Raw genomic sequence first — 18,362 nt, 5'->3', positions numbered from 1 at the left:
GCCCCACTGTTAGTTTGCCTGCATCTCCCCAGCCGCTCTGGGCGGCTGACAGCATAGATCTTGCAGGGATCTGACTCGCCTGAAGGAACTCTGGCAGTTGATGCTTCCTTTCTTCCCTGATTGAGAGATGCAAAACAGGCCAAAGCCGAAGGGCAGCATGTTCTCCAGGTTCTTGCTCCTTTATGCCAGGACCTGAAAGTCATAGCAGACCATCTCAGAAAGTTTTTTTTTAATGGATCTTGGGGGAATAAACCTGGCAAAGCTTAGCTGGGCCTAGGCCATACTCAAATGCCCTCTTTAGTTTGGACAGCCACAGCTTACCTGAAATGCATCAGTATGCTCACCGGACTAAACAGCAATGCCTGCATTTAGTGGTGCACATCTATGGGCTGATACTAGTTCCCCAGCTTTTGCAGAGTCAAGTCGCCTCCTTGATTTCACAGCCACTTGCAGTGCAAGAGATTTTAAGGTTAGGTTTCTCTGTGAGATTAATTTGCAATTAAGGCTTGATTATATGAATATATAATAAGATAGCAGCCTCAAAAATAAAAATGATGTACAACAGGGTATTGTATGATTTGAGACGGGCATGTAATGTTGATGCAGGGATTTGAGTTTGCAACATCCTTGGTTAGAGTTCCCTGTTATGCTCAGGTGAGATCTGGCACTACAGGTAACCTCTGTGTGGCTGAGAGTCCCCTCTCTCAGAGGGAAGCACCCCAGGGTGAGGCAGCAAGCGGCAGCAGCATCTCTAGAGCTGCCTGAATGCCCTCGACTGGCCCCCGACTGGAAGGAACCAACTCACCATAGCTCTCACCTCAAACAGGAGGTCTATTTTTTTCACCTCTACTTCAAATATGTCCTCCACCGTCACTCACCATACCAAAAATTAACACCAGACACTGATTTTATACTTCAACATTTTAATCAATTTCAGAATTCTTTGGGATTTCAGTTTACCACCCAGATACTATGCAAATTTACTTAGAAGTAAGTCCCACCCTATTCAATGAAATACTTCTAAGGAAGCCTTCAGAGGGACACAGTTCAAGGGCACAATCATTTCAAATATTCAGCATTTAGAATATACAGGCACAAAAGGTGTCTCCAAAGTAGAAGACAAATCTATGACACACAGGCATTCATTGAGGTCATTATCTACAGAACTGGGCAGACATCAGTCGGGAATACCATTCCTCATTTCAGTATCAGGAAGAAAAACCAGTGGGATGTTCTTCTATCTACGCTGCCGTGTTGGCATTGAACTGTCTGTAGTGGAAGAGGCTTTTAGAGTCGAGTTTTCCAGAGTATTTGATAGCTTCGGTGAAGAGCTTTGCCACCTGGAACCAGAAAAACCAAGGCGCTACTAACATGTTAACAAACCATTTTGAAAGGATTACAGTATTTTTCCATGTATAAGACTAGGTTCCATGTATAAGACTAGGTTCCCCCCCCCCTAAAAAAGGTTTAAAATTGGGGCTCATCTTATACATGGGTAGTGTATAAGAGGGGTGTTTTCTTAATTTGGAGTCCCCCAAAATAGGAGGTGTCTTATACACGGAAAAATACAGTAATTTAACAAAGCAGCCTGCTGAGAATTAGGCTACATCTAGGCCTCATCTGCAGGTTGTTTTATGCAGATTTATCCATTTTAAACACATCAACTTAATAGCTTTTTCTATTGCAGATTCAAAAACACACTTCTTATATAGATTTACAGTCCAATCACCAAAGCTGAATGGGTGGAGTGGGGTGGGGCTTATTTTGCTGTAGTGATTTGCAAGCAACACATGTTAAGGGCTCAGCTCGGGTTAAATCAAGTCCATACAACAAGAAGACAAAGTCCTGCTTCTGAACAAAGAAGGGAGAGTACAGAGGACAGCAAAATGAACTATACCAATACAAACCACATATATTTATATATATTGGGCATTTATATCTTGCATTCTCACCTCCCAAAACTACTGTATTTGTCAATTCCCCACTCCTGTCATATTTAATCATATTTTAGTTCATGTGTTATGAAAACCAACCACTCATGAGGGGCAGGATCGCATGATGGAGGAGCTCCCAAAATACCTCCATCCACTGCTTCTTGGCTCAATGAAGCAGGGCTAGTAATGGGTATGAAAGGGATAGGTCAGTTTCGGTGCTCTCAGCATCTTATTTACTAATCTTAAATTTGGTCCTCTACATTTCTGAAGCAATTTGCAAAATAAAAATAAATCTAAAAAGATCCTCATCCAAATTCACATGCTCTTAGGGGCAGTTTCTGCAGTATGAGAGACTGCGGGGGAACAAAAGGCAGGGAGGAGGGGGCGAGAAGGGAGCTTTACAAGCCCTGAAATCCTTCTCCGGCTCAGATTAAAATTAAAACCCCAGCATGGCAAATATAGTTCCCCAAAGAGTTCAGGAGAACATCAGAGCAAGAGAGAAGGAAGTCAGGCAAAGGAGGAAACTTCCTGCTCTCTGCTCATGCTGTTGCTGCTACTTCTGCCACCTCCTCACATAACGGTTGTCTTGTTTTAAATCTTTACAACAGCCCCACATCATTTTCTCCGCACTGCAGATAGCAGGCTGAGTTTCAGGAACAGAGGCTTTTGCCTAAAGCTAGCTAGTGAGATTACCACAGAGATTAGTTCTCAGCTACAGTACTAACCTCTGGACTGCACTAGCTTTTATGTATATGGATTTGCTGAAAACCAGAAACCCTGCTTTCATTAAAGAATTGGCCTTAGAACTGCAACAGAGACACAAGAAAGAGGTGCTGCCTATGAAGTACAACACAGATGACAGGAAATGCCTTAAATCAGTGAGCTGGATGAAGCTTAAAATAGTTGGCTTTCAAACATTAATTAGGGCTTTAAAATGGGCCTTAACCTCAGTCATGCCGGGAGGGGGGGGGGCGGGGGATGGGACAGAAACCCTATTGTGGGAAATGGCGAGCAATATACCTGCAAATTAGTTAGGAGAGAGCGCCCACAGTCGACAGCTGTCCTGCGGATCACGTAATTGTCATGGACAAACTTGGTGTTGTTATTGGGAAGGTTAATTACCAAGTCTATGCTCCCATCTTTCAGGAGCCTGAAATGAAAGGCACAAGATATTTGTGTAAAAATAAAAGATTATGAAGTCCAGCAAAGCAAAATAACATATTTCCACACACACCCTCCAATATTCCACCAGCACAAAACTTTGTAATCTGTAGGTGTTTTACATCTCTAAAACTTGGCATAGCTGCCAAGTTTTCCCTTTTCTCGCGAGGAAGCCTATTCAGTATAAGGGAATTTCCCTTTAAAAAAGGGAGAACTTGGCAGCTATGAAGCTTGGTCCAAAGGCATTAAAGCACCTTGAAGCTACTTGCCTACAATTCTGGTGAAGATATTCAAACTTAAAAGCAAACAGTATGAGACCCAAGCACAGCAGTGGGTGGAATGTACGAAAGATGCATGGAGTCTTCTGGACCATATTCAGCTCCACACAGGATTGCGCTTCCGCAGCCACTACCAGCTCAGCAAGCTTAAGCTAAACTAATCCGTATGATCAGGATGCCAGATAGGAATCAGGATAAAGTTAAAATGCCTGCAAAGCCAACAGGAGCTGGAGGCATTCAGGGTTCCTGCAGGTCCTGATCCCTCTGGCTCCATCTTATTATTATTTTTGGCTTTAAACTACACAGGACCCCCCACAATGGCTGACTATAATACATTCATTTGGAAACAGTGCTCCTCTGTCATCTATGTGCAGTGGATAAAATAGATTTTCCTGATGTAACAAATGAATTACAGCCAGGCTATATTCCAGCTTGCTCACTTGCACTAATAACTTCACATTACACAAAACCAACACTTGTCTTTCACGAACTGGGACACCACAAGCTGTGAGGAAGAAGAGTTGTGAAGTCACAATAACTTGCTTTTCCATGTTTATACAATTCACACCAGTTGAACCGTGGGGTGGGTAGGCCAGTGAGCCAGCTGGACTACTGTCAGACAACAGAGGTAAGGTCAATTTCCCAGCTGAAAGTGGGAGAACAGGCCCAAAAATAACATGTTCAGAATCCCAAGATTATTTTCTCAGATTTCCCCTCCCCTTACTGCAAATTTGCTTAAAGTCTTACTGTTGGACTGGAAGGAGTGTGGGGTCCGTGTTTCCCTGTGATGGCCACGCAACTGGAGACACGGGAATGCCGTTGGCACTGAGCCACTGAGAAGTTGCTTCTGTAGCATAAAGCTGCAAAGCAATAAAAATACATTTGTGCTATATAATTAATTAAAAAAAACAGATCTTCATCTTAACAGTTCTGTATGCGGCTGACTAAAATAAATAAAATGCTTTCAGTAACATCACGGAGGGCTAATAAACTTAGGTATATGTGAACTGCAGTTTTTCTCTTTAAATGCCCATATTAAAAAAGAAGATTCTTGTAAGGTGATGTCACATACCTAATTCTGTCTGGTACAGTATATGGGACACTGACCACTGTGCGGAAACTTGATAACTTATGCCTAGTGACCTCTGTTATGGCTTAAAGAGCCAGCAGCAAGCAGGAGATTTTGGAGCATTCTAAACTTGGTCTCCTCATGTGTGCATCACCCACTGGACTCATTTTCAAGAGAAATAATGGGTCTCAAAATATTGATGAAACTAGGGTGTTACCAAGGGCATGTGTCTGCTGTCCTGTGAACATTTATCTTGGTAGCATCTGGTAAACTAACATATATGTTTCTGACAGAACATCATCGCATTTCCAGCTTCCTACCCCCTGTGAATGGCAGCCAGAGAAGTGCATCAGGGGCTGAAAAATTTAAAAATGTAATGAGACATTTTATTTTATGAGATTTATTATGAGGCAGAGAATTACAGGATGTATGGCTGCTGTTGCTTTCAGCCATGTGACCCTTCCCTTTTACTCTTACAAAAATTAGGGTCTGGTTGGCACGCATGTCTTGCCAGGAAAAAATATCCAACACACACAACATGCCTGTCCATACATGGTCACTTCTTAGGTTTACCTGAACACAGGAGGTCTCAGCTTTTCATACACACACACAGAGAGAGAGACAATACCTTAAAACCTTGACTATGGAGCTGCTCTGCTTCATGGAGGAATTTGGGACGGAAGGAAGGCTGAAAGAACAGTGAAGAAAGTGGGTCTCAAAGCCATGTTTTGCGCAGCAACATCCCTTCCCCACAGGTGTGAAAGTGTTTGCAGAGTGGATATTTCACAAGATGCAGTAAAGCTCTGCTATTATAGTGGGGCATGTAGTAAAGCTCCGTGTTAGTCTTGGACATCTCCCTCTTCTTAAAAGTGAATGTCACAGAAAGCTATAAAAGACATGAGCTTTCTTGCAGTTGGCAAGTTATTGTAGATTAACAAGCTTCAAAGGCACTGTTTGCCACGAAACTGAAGTCCATATCTCGCCAATAAGCTGGATTCCCCATAGTATTAACACAGCACACTGCCTTTGAGGGTTTTATAGCTGGGGAGTAGGATTACTGGACTACGAAGTGTCAAATTCAGCAACCAGAAAAACAAAATTTGTAAGCAGGGCTACTTACACGATTTGGGCACGTTTGCCTAAACAGGCATACTGTATTAACAATCTTTGCTTAGTCACATTTGTGTGCGCGCGTGCAATTTAGAATTTTGTATCCTGATTTTTACCATGTATTTGGGGAAATGGAGGAAGGAGAGAGGGCTACTTGTGTGAGGGGCAGGGGCATGAGAACAGGGAATCATCTTAAGTAAAAACCCTCTTCCAGCTCCCAGACATCATACCTGGGCAGGATTCTCTCCACCTTCATTGCAGGGGGTTGGACCATATGACCCTTGGGTACATTCCAACTCTAAGATTCTATGATCATGAGAATTGGAAACTTGCTTTTTCTTTTAAATGAAAGTTGATAACTAAAGGAGGCTGAAGAATGAACCCGGTCCAGAATTGGAAGCTATATTGTAGAAAAGCTTTTTGAAACAGCTATCTATAGAAAACAATATTTTCTGAGGGATTTCTTCTTCATGGACTTTAGAAAGTTTCAGCCCCAATGCATGAAGCCCAGTGACAACAGAAGATGAGAAATATAGCTTGTTCTCTTCCCCAGAAGTGCGGTACAAACTTCCTGGAGGTACCAGCTCTGAACGCAACAGCCATTCTCTGGCTACCCACATGAAGCGCTGTTGTTTCCACTCTTGCCGTGAAGCCAGCAGCGATAGGCAGGCACAGAGTGGTGGAGAAGGATGGCAAAGATGCAGGCAGAGCTGGTAATTGGATGAAATGCATGCATAGAATTGACCGCTTTCCACAACAGTCTTCCATTCAAAATAAAATGAAGACAGGAAAGATATAAGTTTACAACCTAGTTATGATTCAATGAATTCGGCTTGCAGCTTAGAAATAGCATTCCAATAAAAATATATATTTGCTATACTGTGGAAAATTTGGCATTGGCCAGTTGAAAGGCAGCAGATGTTATCATTATTATTAATTATTATTTATTAATGTTTATTGAATTTATATACCTCCCTATACCCAGAGGTCTCAGGGGAGTTCACAGATGTTGTCCTTCAAGGGGAAAGTACTTTCCATGTGTTAATCTACAATGGCTTTTGACCAATAAGGAGTCAGGATTTCACAAAGCCATTTGTTTTTTCAAGCTAGCGCTATGGATTATCTGATTCTGAGAGAAGTCACACTGACTGAACAACCCTGAAGAGTAGAGCAAGGAGTTTGTGGTGGAAAGTGAGCCAAGCCATAGCTTCAAGGTCCACAGGCACTGGAAAGAACTTCATGGAAAAAAACCATTTCTGCCCTCTACATTAAATGGGAAATAACAAATATCCAACATGACAGGCTTGGCAGCTTCCCTGCTATGGAATCGCTATGCCTTGTGGTCAGGGGTGTTGGCTTTCACAACAGTATTATAAACTTCTATCAAACATGTACTGAACACTTGTGACACATAAAACAGGCTCTCCTCGAAAAGAAATTACAGCTGTCAACCTTCATCTGAGCTGCCCTAGATGTAAAAGCTGATTGAAAGTACCTGAGCAAGAAACCATTCGCTACTAAAAAAACCACCAAGTACAAGCTTGCTTATTTACAGCAAGCTATCAGGGTTCAGTTTTGAAATGGATTTTCTCATTTCTTTCAAAATGTTTTTCACACTGTTACATAATTAGCCTTTAAAAACAGACGCATGTCCTCAGGTGATTTTTATTTTTTAATTTTTATTTTATGGACCAATGCCAGTTCAATTCAAGCTAAAAGTAGCAGAGAATATCTCCCCCGATGCATTGGTTAAGAATTTTATTAGATTCAGAATACAAAGCAATTTTTGAGCTAAGATGAATGTGGGATCAGGCAGGCCTGCACGGTACTCTAAATACCTAGTTCTGACGCAAGAAAGCCCTGATTCTACACTCAGAATAAATCTACACAGATTAGCCAGTAACTGCCTACATGCACACTGAATGAATCTGTTTTCAAATCATATTTTGGCAAGTCTTAAGGGCTGAACTATATGGTACACAAGCAACAAATGTTTGGGGTCTCCCAATTTAATTTTCTTCTTTTAAAAGCAGCTGTTGGAGCCCCAGATTGGATCAGGGCCGTGGCACAGAAGGAGGGAGAGGGGGCTGACCCATTCCTTCTGCACTTCAGTCCCCAATACAAATTCCCCTGCAGGGCTGCTAGCTATGGAGAAGAAAACAATATGGCTCCGCAGAGGTGATTTGGAAAGAGGCACCCCAGAAAGAGTCTAGAGCACAATGTGTATCTGCCAAGTCCCATAATATATGGTTGCGCTTTCATACAATGATACCTCGCAAGACGAATGCCCTGCAAGACAAATTTTTCGCAAGATGAATGCGTCTTGCGATCTGATGGTGACTCGCAAGACGAATTCGTTTTGCGAAAAATTCATCTTGCGAATCGCGGTTTCCCATAGGAATGCACTGAAATTTAATTAATGCGTTCCTATGGGCAAAAAAAGAAATTTCAATGCATTCCTATGGGAATCCGTGATTTGCAAGACGAATTTTTCGCAAAACGAATTGACTCGCAGAACAAAATAAATTCGTCTTGCGAGGCACCACTGTATTGACATGAGCACATTTCAGCCTCTCTTTCACTTCAGTGCTTGCATGAATGTTGATATTCTTGCTTACATTTGCATTTCCCACCAATAAAAAATAAAAAAGAATAAAGGGACATCTAAAGGGCCCTAAACTTTTTTTTTTAAAGGAAAGAGGCTGTGGCACGGGGAGAAATACTGATCCAATCCCCATCCAACTCAGACCCAAATTGGGGCTCCAACAGCTGCTTTTAGATAAAGAAAATGATGCTGGGAAAGGATTTATAACCAAGGCGTCTTCACCAGCCATTGTTTTTAATCTAGAAATATCCCACCTTTCATTATAGAATTCTGGACAGTACACATGTACACACACACTATAGCACACCTACAATTCACAGCATGTCCCCAGCAAGTTGCACTCTCCTACCAGAGGAGAGACATTGCATGCAAATGTTTGCTGGGTTTTGGTTGAGAAGTTGCTCAAAGCTGGAGCAGGCTAGGTTTTCGGGAAGTCTTTTTGTAGTAATACTACTTGTGCACCATGCTAGCAGCTACTGAATAACCTGTACAAGTGCACACTGGCCAGCTATTATAAAAACCCATCACAATGGAAGGACAGTTCCTGGGAAGCACATAGCAGGATGGTGCCCGTCATGTGCTCAGAGCATGCATGCTGGAGGGGACAGAAGCAGTTGCTCAGTTCCATGTGTGAGCAGTTCACAGGTAGGATTGCATAGTCATCGTCAATATTAACGTGATAAGTGTATTTAAGGACCAGGTGCTTAGTCTGCGCTGCTCTTCCCTCCAGAGGAACGCAGAAGTCCAAAGGCTGCAGTGAACATCCCACCACTCAGGGAAGAGACACAGCAGCAAGTGCCCTAGTGAGGTGGTCCTCAACCTTGGGCCTCCAGATGTTTTTGGCCTACAACTCCCATGATCCCTAGCTAGTAGGACCAGTGGTCAGGGATGATGGGAATTGTAGTCTCAAAACATCTGGAGGCCCAAGGTTAAGGACCACTGCAATTCACAGACACTCAGAATACGCACAGCCTCGGGCACGAGATTACCAAGAAATTGGTCTCTGTTATCTGGACCTAAAAATAAAGCACTCCTTGAATGCTGTCAGCATTTTATGATGCTCAGCATTTCTGCACCACAGCTGTAAGACAGATGCACATCTTCCCACAAGCATTACTTAAATAGCCCAATCAGGAAAGGGAATCAAAAGAGCCATTCATCTAATGTTGTTTAATAGAAAATGCAAGGTTCCAGCCAAAAATCACTTCATTAGCACCGTCAGTCACTTCCCCCCACCCCACCCTCAAAACCATCTAAATGGAATCATCGGAACTTTCTGGTGCAAATCAGCACCATTATTGTCATTTTATGAGGCATAGTGATGCCCCTGACCAGTTCAAAAATTTCAAGGGCACTATTTGTATTGAATGGAACTGAATTTGCAAGCATATTGGAAAGTGGGGAGGTCTGGTGGGTTTGCCCGAGTCAGCATTTGCAAAAGCCACAACCTTGGGAGAATTTCCCACCCAGGCTGCTCTGGAGGAGGGGGCTCTCGGAGGGTTCACATGGCCTGGGCTAAGTTTTCCAACACTGGCACCTAGGGGTGAAGGTAATAAATAAATCACAAGACTTACAACAGCTGAACTGCTGCTGTTTGGGATGTGTTCAAGAAGGTGACTGAGAAGAGACCAAGGAAACATCATGCATTTACCAGAGGCACAATAACTGGGCTGAACAAGCTGTTCCATACTATTCCTGCCACCGATGTGGCCGCAGTAACAGGAGTAGGCCATGCCAGATGAGGGAGACACCCTGAGGCAGCTTCCTCTACCCACCTCCATCAAGGTAGCTTCTGATAAGTCAACGAGACTCCCTATTCCATGCCTGCCCGCCCGCCTAATACAGCAGGCAATTCACGGTGGTAGCCCATTGGTACCTCTCATCCTGGCATTTGCACACCCTCCCCATGCCCAATAAGCCAATTTAAAATACCCCCAGAGGAAGAAAAATGCCACAGATCTGTTTAGTCCGTTCACAGCCCTTGAGAGCAGGCAGTGTCTAAAAGTCTTCTCAAAGGGACATAGAGCTTCAGTAAACAGAACCTTTCATTCTGCTTATATTGTTCCATGCGTTAGTGGTGTTGTAGCTTTCCATTCATTCATTCAGCCTTTATTGGCACAATGGGTGTTGTACCGTAGCTGACAGGGTGTTTGGTCTTCTGCCAGCTGATAAGGTGCCCTGTTTCTTGTAAATTCTACTGAACATCACATTTCCCTTCTAAATTATGCCTCGATTATTTTGCTTTAAGAAGAAACAGTTTGCATCTTTATTCAAATTGGGTTTCCTCCCTTTTCTTGAGGTTTCCAGGCCCACAAGCACCCCTGTCACTGAGCAATTAAACCAAGAGGGAAAGATGCATGAAAAAGAAAATCAGCGAGTTAATAAATGAAGTTGACACTTCATTTCCACTTCCCATGACCTGGTGACTCTTCAAGACCTACACTTGCAGCACAGAAAACATATGCAGTGCTCATTAATCATTAGCCAGGGATTTTCCAAAAGGGCATGCAGTTTGACTGAGCATCTACTTACAGGTCAAGTACTGCACCTTCACAATGATTTATATACCACTATCTTATTGGGATAGCATCATCTGCTCATTGGAGCACACAGTTTGTAGGGATATGAATATCTACCCCACTCTAAAGTGTTGAACAGAGACACAAAGCCAGAACTATTTTTGCCCCAAGAACACACCAGTTTGTATCAAGCCTAGCAGTAGAATTCATTTTAAATGTGTAATAGTAGCTGAGTAATGTCTATTCTCTTCAAGGCATCCCCCCCACTCCCATGACATTATTGCCTCCCCCCACCCCACATGGTAATTTTTGCACTAAGTCCTGCATAATAATAATACCGTGTTTCTCACATTTTAAGATGTGCCTATAAAATAAGCCATGGCACGATTTTCTCAAGGCAATAAAATATAAGGCATCCCCCCAAAATAAGACATGCTGGGGTACTGGTGGGAGCAGGTCAGGGTGGCGCTTCTGTAAGGAACAAGAAAAGGAAGATGCCTGTCCTTGCCGGAAGCGGATGCGCAACGTGCGCCGCGTGGAGCTCAGATGGAGCGGGAGCCGGCAGAAGCTGCAGCACGCCCCGCGCCGAGCCCCGACCCAGCAGGACCCTGTGTGACCCGCAGCTCGCGCCGCGCCAAGTCCCGACCCAGCGGGACCCAGCAAGGGCAGCAGCGCGCGCTTTGCCGAGCCCCGACTGAGAGGGGAAGGGTGGCAGAGAAATCCAGTTGCACCAGGATTTCTGAGGTTAAAACTTGTGGGTCCAATTCCCACACCCTGTTTCAGCGTCTGCAATAATCATTCACAGGCTGGAAAGTCGGTATTGTTTTTAATTATTTTCTTATTGACTTTATGCAGGGTGTAAGCTTATTACAAGCACAGCGGGGGAATTGCAAAAGGCCATCAATTGTTTTTATGAGACCCCAAGCATTTTCTAATCTCAGATGTAGTGACTGATCATTTGGGGAACAGATACACAGGCCTTGTGGAGATTTATGAACGTATCATACTTCTGTGTCTCCTGCTTGTAATTACCCCGAGGCAGTTAAGCAACATTGCAGGAGGAGGGGGTGGCGGGGAAGAAATTTATTTATTTCTTTATTTTTGGTTGGGATCCTTTTATTATCCTGAAATGAAGGCCTGATTTATAACTTAACTGTATCAAAGGGGGGAACTCAACGTAGCGCTAGGCCGATAGATCCACCAGGACAAGCTCATTGGGGCTTGCCAATCAGCCCAATCCCCTCTCCTCTCCTCTTTGGGGGTTCTCCCGCCTCAACCCCTGTCAATTTTAAGGGGCAGGGGCAGGAGAGGTGGGGAGAGCAAGCACAAGTCCCTTCACAGGGCTTCCACTTCCATTTGAATCGTGCAACCTGAATTTTCCAGCATGTAACTGATCTCCACCATAAAATAGCAACAGTCTAGAAATGACCTTGGAGAGCTCCCATGCCTTTTCAAACTCACCTGGATTGCAAGCAGAATTCCCTTCTGTGGCAGCTTAAACCCAGTAGACAGCATTGCTTTAAGGAAGGCAGAATGGATATTCTCCCCAAAGCAGGCCACCTAGACAGCGGAAAGGTTAGAGGAGAGGAAGGAAAGTGAATAGGGGATTACTGCTGGATTACAGACAAAATGAATACCCATTTGAAGAAAAGGGGAGAAATGTTCTTCACCAAGGAATCCTAGCCTCCCCTCTTTCTGCAGTTCTTCCTCTCTTTGTCAGGAGCCAGCAGGGAAATGGCAGATCAGCACAGACAAATCTTATATTTTAATTAAGCAATAATGAAGGAATAAGCAATGCTTTACTCTCAAATAGCACACCATGGAGCAACATAAATGGATCCTGCTATGAATTATGTGGATGCCAAACACAGCTTCTGGTTCACACAGTATGCATGTGTTCTGCAAAATGTTCATAATACTTAATGCTTAAATAACAGCAAGGGTTATAAACGCTACCCTGGGCCCATCAATGAATGGTACAGCTTGCAGTGGAAATGCACAGTTGCTTAGCATGAGGTTCTAGGCATTTCCTGAGGATTTGTGAAACCATTCAGACTATTTAAGTACACAAATTTGACTGGGACACAGCAAGGAACATCTGGATACTATATAGTTTTGCAGGCCATTTCCTAGAGGTTGATAAAACGTGGGACAAAGCAGGCATCCCCAAACTGCGGCCCTTCAGATGTTTTGGCCTACAATTCCCATGATCCCTAGCTTTTTTAAAAAAATTATATTTATTGACATTTTCAACTTACAATTTCCATTCACATCATCATCTTACATCATAAACAACCATCTAGCAAAGAAAAAGGAAACAAAAAAGGAAAAAGGAAACAAAAAAGGAAACAAAAAACAAAAAAGCACAAACAGAAAAAATAGACAATACAGAATAAAAAAGAAAAAGAAAAAATCAATCTAATGTTATTAACTCTGTCATAACTTTGACTTCCTCGCTCCTCCCCTTCCGAGTCTAATCCATCCTTTGTTTGGCAATTTTCCATTTTTCATTATTTCACTTACAAACTTCTCCATTTAATTCTTATAATAATACCATATATAAAAAATATTTCTACCACTTAACAAATTTCTTATTACTCTAAATATTCCCTTTAACCTCTTGTTTATTCACTAAAATTATTCTAACTTAAACAATTTACATTCTAACATCTCACTTAATCTCTATTCTAAAATCCCCCCTCCATCTCCCGGCGACCAGTCCCTGGAAGTCCCAGATCAACTCCTGTGTACAATCCAATTCCAAACCGTTTTATCAGTCCCTCATTTACATTACCTCTCAACCCACACCATCTCTCACCCACTCCAGCACAGATTCCTCCACCCAGCACCTCCTCTGCCAACCCCCATTTAAATTCTTCTTTTTCTTGTCCCCCCATTTAACAAGTCCTTCGCCTGGATCTCGCCTCCTTTCTCTCACTAAGGAGGTTCGAATCCAGGCCACCTCTTTTTTCTTCATCACAGCTTGGTTGTTGTTACCAGGGGCACGTTCTCCCTCTCTCACTGAGAGAAGCTGCCCCTGGGAGTCTAAATCCAGTGTAGCTCTTTTGTTATAACATAGGTCCCGTGCAACCTCTCCCACCGGTTGCACTTCGTTCACAATACAGAGTTCGTCTTGGTCCTCTTCTTCTAATAATTTCGAATTTTTGTCCTCTATAATTTCCTGCTGTGTCTCTAAGCTGTCAGTTGGAGCGAGTTGGTGCAGGGATTCAGTCAGTAACTTAGTAACTCTTCGGTACTCCTTTACTCCCATCGAAACTTCTTGAATTTTTTCCCAGAGACATTGTAACTTGCTCTCCCACATCTTGTCAGATTGTTTTGTCTATCTAAGTCCTTTGTCTTCTCGGGTTACAAAATGGCGAATAGGCTGTTTGTGTCCGAGACGGAATCAAAGCTGAGTTGGTCAGTTCCTCCAGGTTCCCGTCGCCGGGCTACCGGTGGGTTCGTTGAAGGTCCATTCCCAATTTTGCAGAAATCAGCGTAATAATCCCCCCCCCTAGGCTCTGCTACCCCGGGGAGGGATTCAATTTTTCCTTTTTAGCAAAGTTCAAAGCCACTTTCCGGTGTTATGGCTGCAGGCTCGGCAATTGCATCTTGTTTCCTCGATAAGGGGGGGGGGGCGACCTCCATTAATTTTTGGAATTCCCCTCCCAAGTCCAAATTCTTTCCAAATTTTCAAAAGATCTTGATTACTCACGGCCTGATTCTTCTTAATTTGAAGGTATCTGGTGCTCTGAAGCGGTGGCTTAGGGCTTCACTCCGCCGAGGTAGCGAATGGATCCAAGGCTCCGTCCCGGACTGACTGCTCTCGGGGCTCAAACTTCGAGCTTACCGGGCATCAGCCGGGACTTAAGGGGCACAGCTGGATCTCCACGACCCCCGAAAGCCAAATCGGGGGGTTTTCCGGGCGGCCGCTTCGCCCAAGCGGCTCACCCCTCCTCGGCGGGGCCAGGTTTCTCGGAGACCGAGAAATCCGTGCCGATCGCTAATGGCGCCAGACCGGAAGTCTCCCCATGATCCCTAGCTAACAGGACCAGTGGTCAGGGATGATGGGAACTGTAGTCCAAAACATCTGGAGGGCCGAAGTTTGGGGATGCCTGGGATAAAGCTTAGTCTACCAGATTAAGGTAGCGCAGGGCTGGTGCTAAGAACTAGGACCATACAGGTCCCAGAGGGCAGTGAATGTAGAATGGATAGTTGCTGGACAAAACAAAAGTCGAAGGGTATGGCTTTTCCCTTCAAAACCTGCTTACCAGGGAGCAACTAAAGGTAAAGTGGGTCCCTTTAAGACCAGATTTTAATGTCTCAGAGACCTCCTAGGTGTAATAATGAGTAATCATTTCTCCAACTTGTCTGGCATTTCTTCTCCGTTTGGCAACACTTCTATCAAAACGAATCTATGCTTCTCTTCCTTGAGGACTGCTCAGGACAGGCATCCCGAAACTTCGGCCCTCCAGATGTTTTGGACTACAATTCCCATCTTCCCCAACCACTGGTCCTGTTAGCTAGGGATCATGGGAGTTGTAGGCCAAAACATCTGGAGGGCCGCAGTTTGGGGGTGCCTGGCTCAGGACTTCCCAGCAGTAAGAGACTCAAGTCTTTACAGGAGAGACATGTGGGGCCTCACAGTGTCTTTGTAGTGAGGTGTTTTGGCCCTGGAAGACTAGCTCCCTGACAGTGTGTATGTGTGTAATGTTGCTTTGTTAAGTATGCATTCTGTGGTTGACCTCCTTTGTACTCTTTTGTTTTGAAATCTTTAAGATAATACTTTAGTTTCCTGTTAATTATTTTGCTTTGCATGTATACTTTACATCTGACTTTCTTCTAGATTGTTTCATTTGATTTTTTTAATGTAGGTTGTAAACCGCTTTGAGTTTATTTCTTTGAAAGATATTAGCAGAACAGAAATGAAATGAATAATAATAATAATTACAAATACAGATGCTGAAGCAGTAGTACGGGGGTGGAGCAGAAGCAACACAGGAAATACTAAGTTCAGGATTTCAAAGAAAGAAAGAAACAATGGGGCAAAGGCTTCTCCTAAGGAATGATGTTTGCAAACATGCTTGCCGCTTTCCCTCTCACATGCACATTCGCTTTCTCTCCCAGGCTCCACCAAGGCAAAATAATTCCACCTTGGACAGGACTTCAATTCGGAGTGATAAAAAACGAGCTTAATGGCCCGTTAGTAAACCATTAATCTGTCACTCACTGTCAGCCAGCAGAGTATGCAAAACTCCAAAGAGGCAGATCAACATGGATGTAACCATACTAGGAGCCTGAATATAATTAACCCTAACAATTGCCTTCTCTTCTACTCTTATCTTCTACTCATCATTCTAGATAGCAATACAGTAGCTAAATTGTGCATGTGGGAAAGGGAAACATCATCTCAAAAGTATTATGGTTCTGTTTTTGGCAATCATATAAGCAGTTGGAAATTCAAATTTAAATCAAAATTTATTCCACATACCTTGCTATATAGTGACAGCATAGTCACATGGACAGTAAGTTCTGTGTATATTTAAAATGCATTTGGAGAATAAGTGGCTGTTTTACCAGTAGAGTTATTACCCTCTATTCACTGATAAGAAAGACCTTCTCTACTCGTCTGTTTAATGGCAATTGTGAATATGGATCTTTCTAACTCATAAAAGTTAATAATCTCTCATTTATGACTAAAATATTCTCCCTCTCTCCATCTAACATGCAGAAAACTAAGTCTCACCCCTTGGCCAAATTACTGTTCTTTTTTTGTTTCTCAAGATGTCAACTCCTTTCAGAAAGTTAGAAGGACAATCAGACTATTTCAATTTGCTGCAGTTAAGGATTTGACTACAATTGGAAGAACAGAGTAATATTTTTTTTTTAAATCTCCAAAAGGAGCAGAAGTGACAATATTCCAGCAATATATTTGCAATACTCTGCATGAAATATATCATATAACATATAGATACTATATGTCAAAATTGAACACTTATTATCCTATTCATCATATTTATTTTGTAATTATTGGGAGTAAATCCGTTGCATTCATTGGGATTTACTCCTGAGTTATAGAATATATTTTTAACACCTCATTATTGCCTACTGGCTATAATTTGCGTGTACATTTAATTGCCCTATCTAGAATGATTATAAATAGAAGGGACCTTGAGGTCCCATGTCTAATCTCCTACTCATACCCATGGGTAGGCTTAACTGTGTGGGTAATATGAGAATGGGTAAAATGGAAGCTCTCTCTCTCTTGAGCCTATGGGTCTGTGTGCTCACATGCATACAAGCACATACAAGACATCTACCTTTCACCCACAAGTCTACAATCTTGTTCCCCTCTGAAGATGCCCATGCGCAGTTTCCAATTTTTCCACACCACAGCCTCAAGTAGAATTTGTGATTCCTTGATCTAGTTCAGATTCTGGCATTGGAGGGAGTTGGACCAGAAGACCCTTGGGGGTCCCTTCCAACGCCACAATTCCCTGATTTTATAGGAACCAAAGGTGTAAATCGGATGAACAACCAAATGTTGATGCTGTCTAGCCACTCCATTGCTTTCAATGCAAGGCATATTGGGTACATAATGATGATTCTTCCCCCTCCCCCAACTACCTTGGACAAGAGCAGCCATGTTTTCCCCTCTGAACTACCTTGCAAAAGGATCCACACATCTAGCCACTTACAGCTTTTTCCCCAATGGAAAATGAAACTGCAATTCCCAGCTCAGACTCTGAACCTGTTGAGATTACCGCAGCATCCCTAGATGGGTCAAATTTATAATCTCCACTTCCGGGTGACCTGATAAACTGGTCGTCCTAGGAAGCCAGGAGGGAAGCAGCTGCTAGTGCTGGCCAGCATTGCACCCTTTGCAGTTCTGGTGTACAGAAAGGTTACTAGTGTTGCGCGAGGAGGAGGCTGGCCATGCATGGCTCAAGCAGTGCATACTTAATGCTACAGAATAAAAGCCTTAAGGCACCTAACAAATGAACTCATAATAAAGGAACATGCAGTGGATTCCTTCCTCTCCTGGGATATGCTAATTAGAGGGAAGTTATGGAAACGATCCATAAACAGTATTATATCTGCAGTCATTCAGGATTCGAAGAGTCCTACCTGCAGTTCTTTTTCTGCATTACACATCATGATGGTAACCAAGCAACCATAAAAATATCACCCCAGGTATGTGTTACCCTGACGTAACTTCCCAGTTCCAAAAAAGACCAAATATTCCTGTTTTGATGTCTAGTGTTGTTTCTGTGACGCTGCATTAATGAGGATTTTGAAGGTTGCATATACTTGTCTGTCAGGAGCTAGCTAGGTATTTCATAAAATGTACTCTCTGTCACTCTGAAATATTTACCAGAACCCGACAGCTCTCTGTGAGGAAAAACAAACAGGGAGTTCATGCCTTTGCAATGACCATCACAAATAGATAGGACTCAGACACAAATGAAGAGGGACATCCAGTGGTCAAAAAAAGTTACTTTCTCCAGATAATCAGTTTGGTTTCCTTTATAAGAAAGGTTAGATGTCTTTGCACTGAGTGGGGGGGAGGGCTTCCAAGGTCTAAATTTCTTGCCCCCCCCCCTACCCTACCCTGAAGACACTTAGCAATTTAAGTACAGGTAACTCACAACTTATGTGCATTAAACTTTTATGCATTCAGCTTCA

The 18,362-nt window shown here is 43.1% G+C and overlaps 1 protein-coding gene across 1 annotated transcript in view; it reads right to left on the bottom strand.

Annotated features, from left to right (window-relative positions):
- Positions 1-870: 870 nt before the first annotated feature.
- CPS1 (carbamoyl-phosphate synthase 1) overlaps positions 871-18,362 on the bottom strand; it is a 132,705-nt gene continuing 115,213 nt past the window's right edge. Inside the window, exons 34-38 of the mRNA XM_035138778.2 lie at positions 12,138-12,236; positions 5,071-5,130; positions 4,121-4,233; positions 2,955-3,084; positions 871-1,340 (exon numbers count right to left, since the gene is read on the bottom strand). Coding sequence (XP_034994669.1) covers positions 1,242-1,340; positions 2,955-3,084; positions 4,121-4,233; positions 5,071-5,130; positions 12,138-12,236 — 501 coding nt within the window. The 3' untranslated portion in view covers positions 871-1,241. The remainder of the gene's footprint in view (positions 1,341-2,954; positions 3,085-4,120; positions 4,234-5,070; positions 5,131-12,137; positions 12,237-18,362) is intronic.

The sequence above is a fragment of the Zootoca vivipara genome, chromosome 1 (genome assembly GCF_963506605.1).
Source record: "Zootoca vivipara chromosome 1, rZooViv1.1, whole genome shotgun sequence".
In the NCBI taxonomy this organism is placed as follows: Eukaryota; Metazoa; Chordata; class Lepidosauria; order Squamata; family Lacertidae; genus Zootoca; species Zootoca vivipara.
This window is presented reverse-complemented; position numbering and strand designations above follow the sequence as displayed.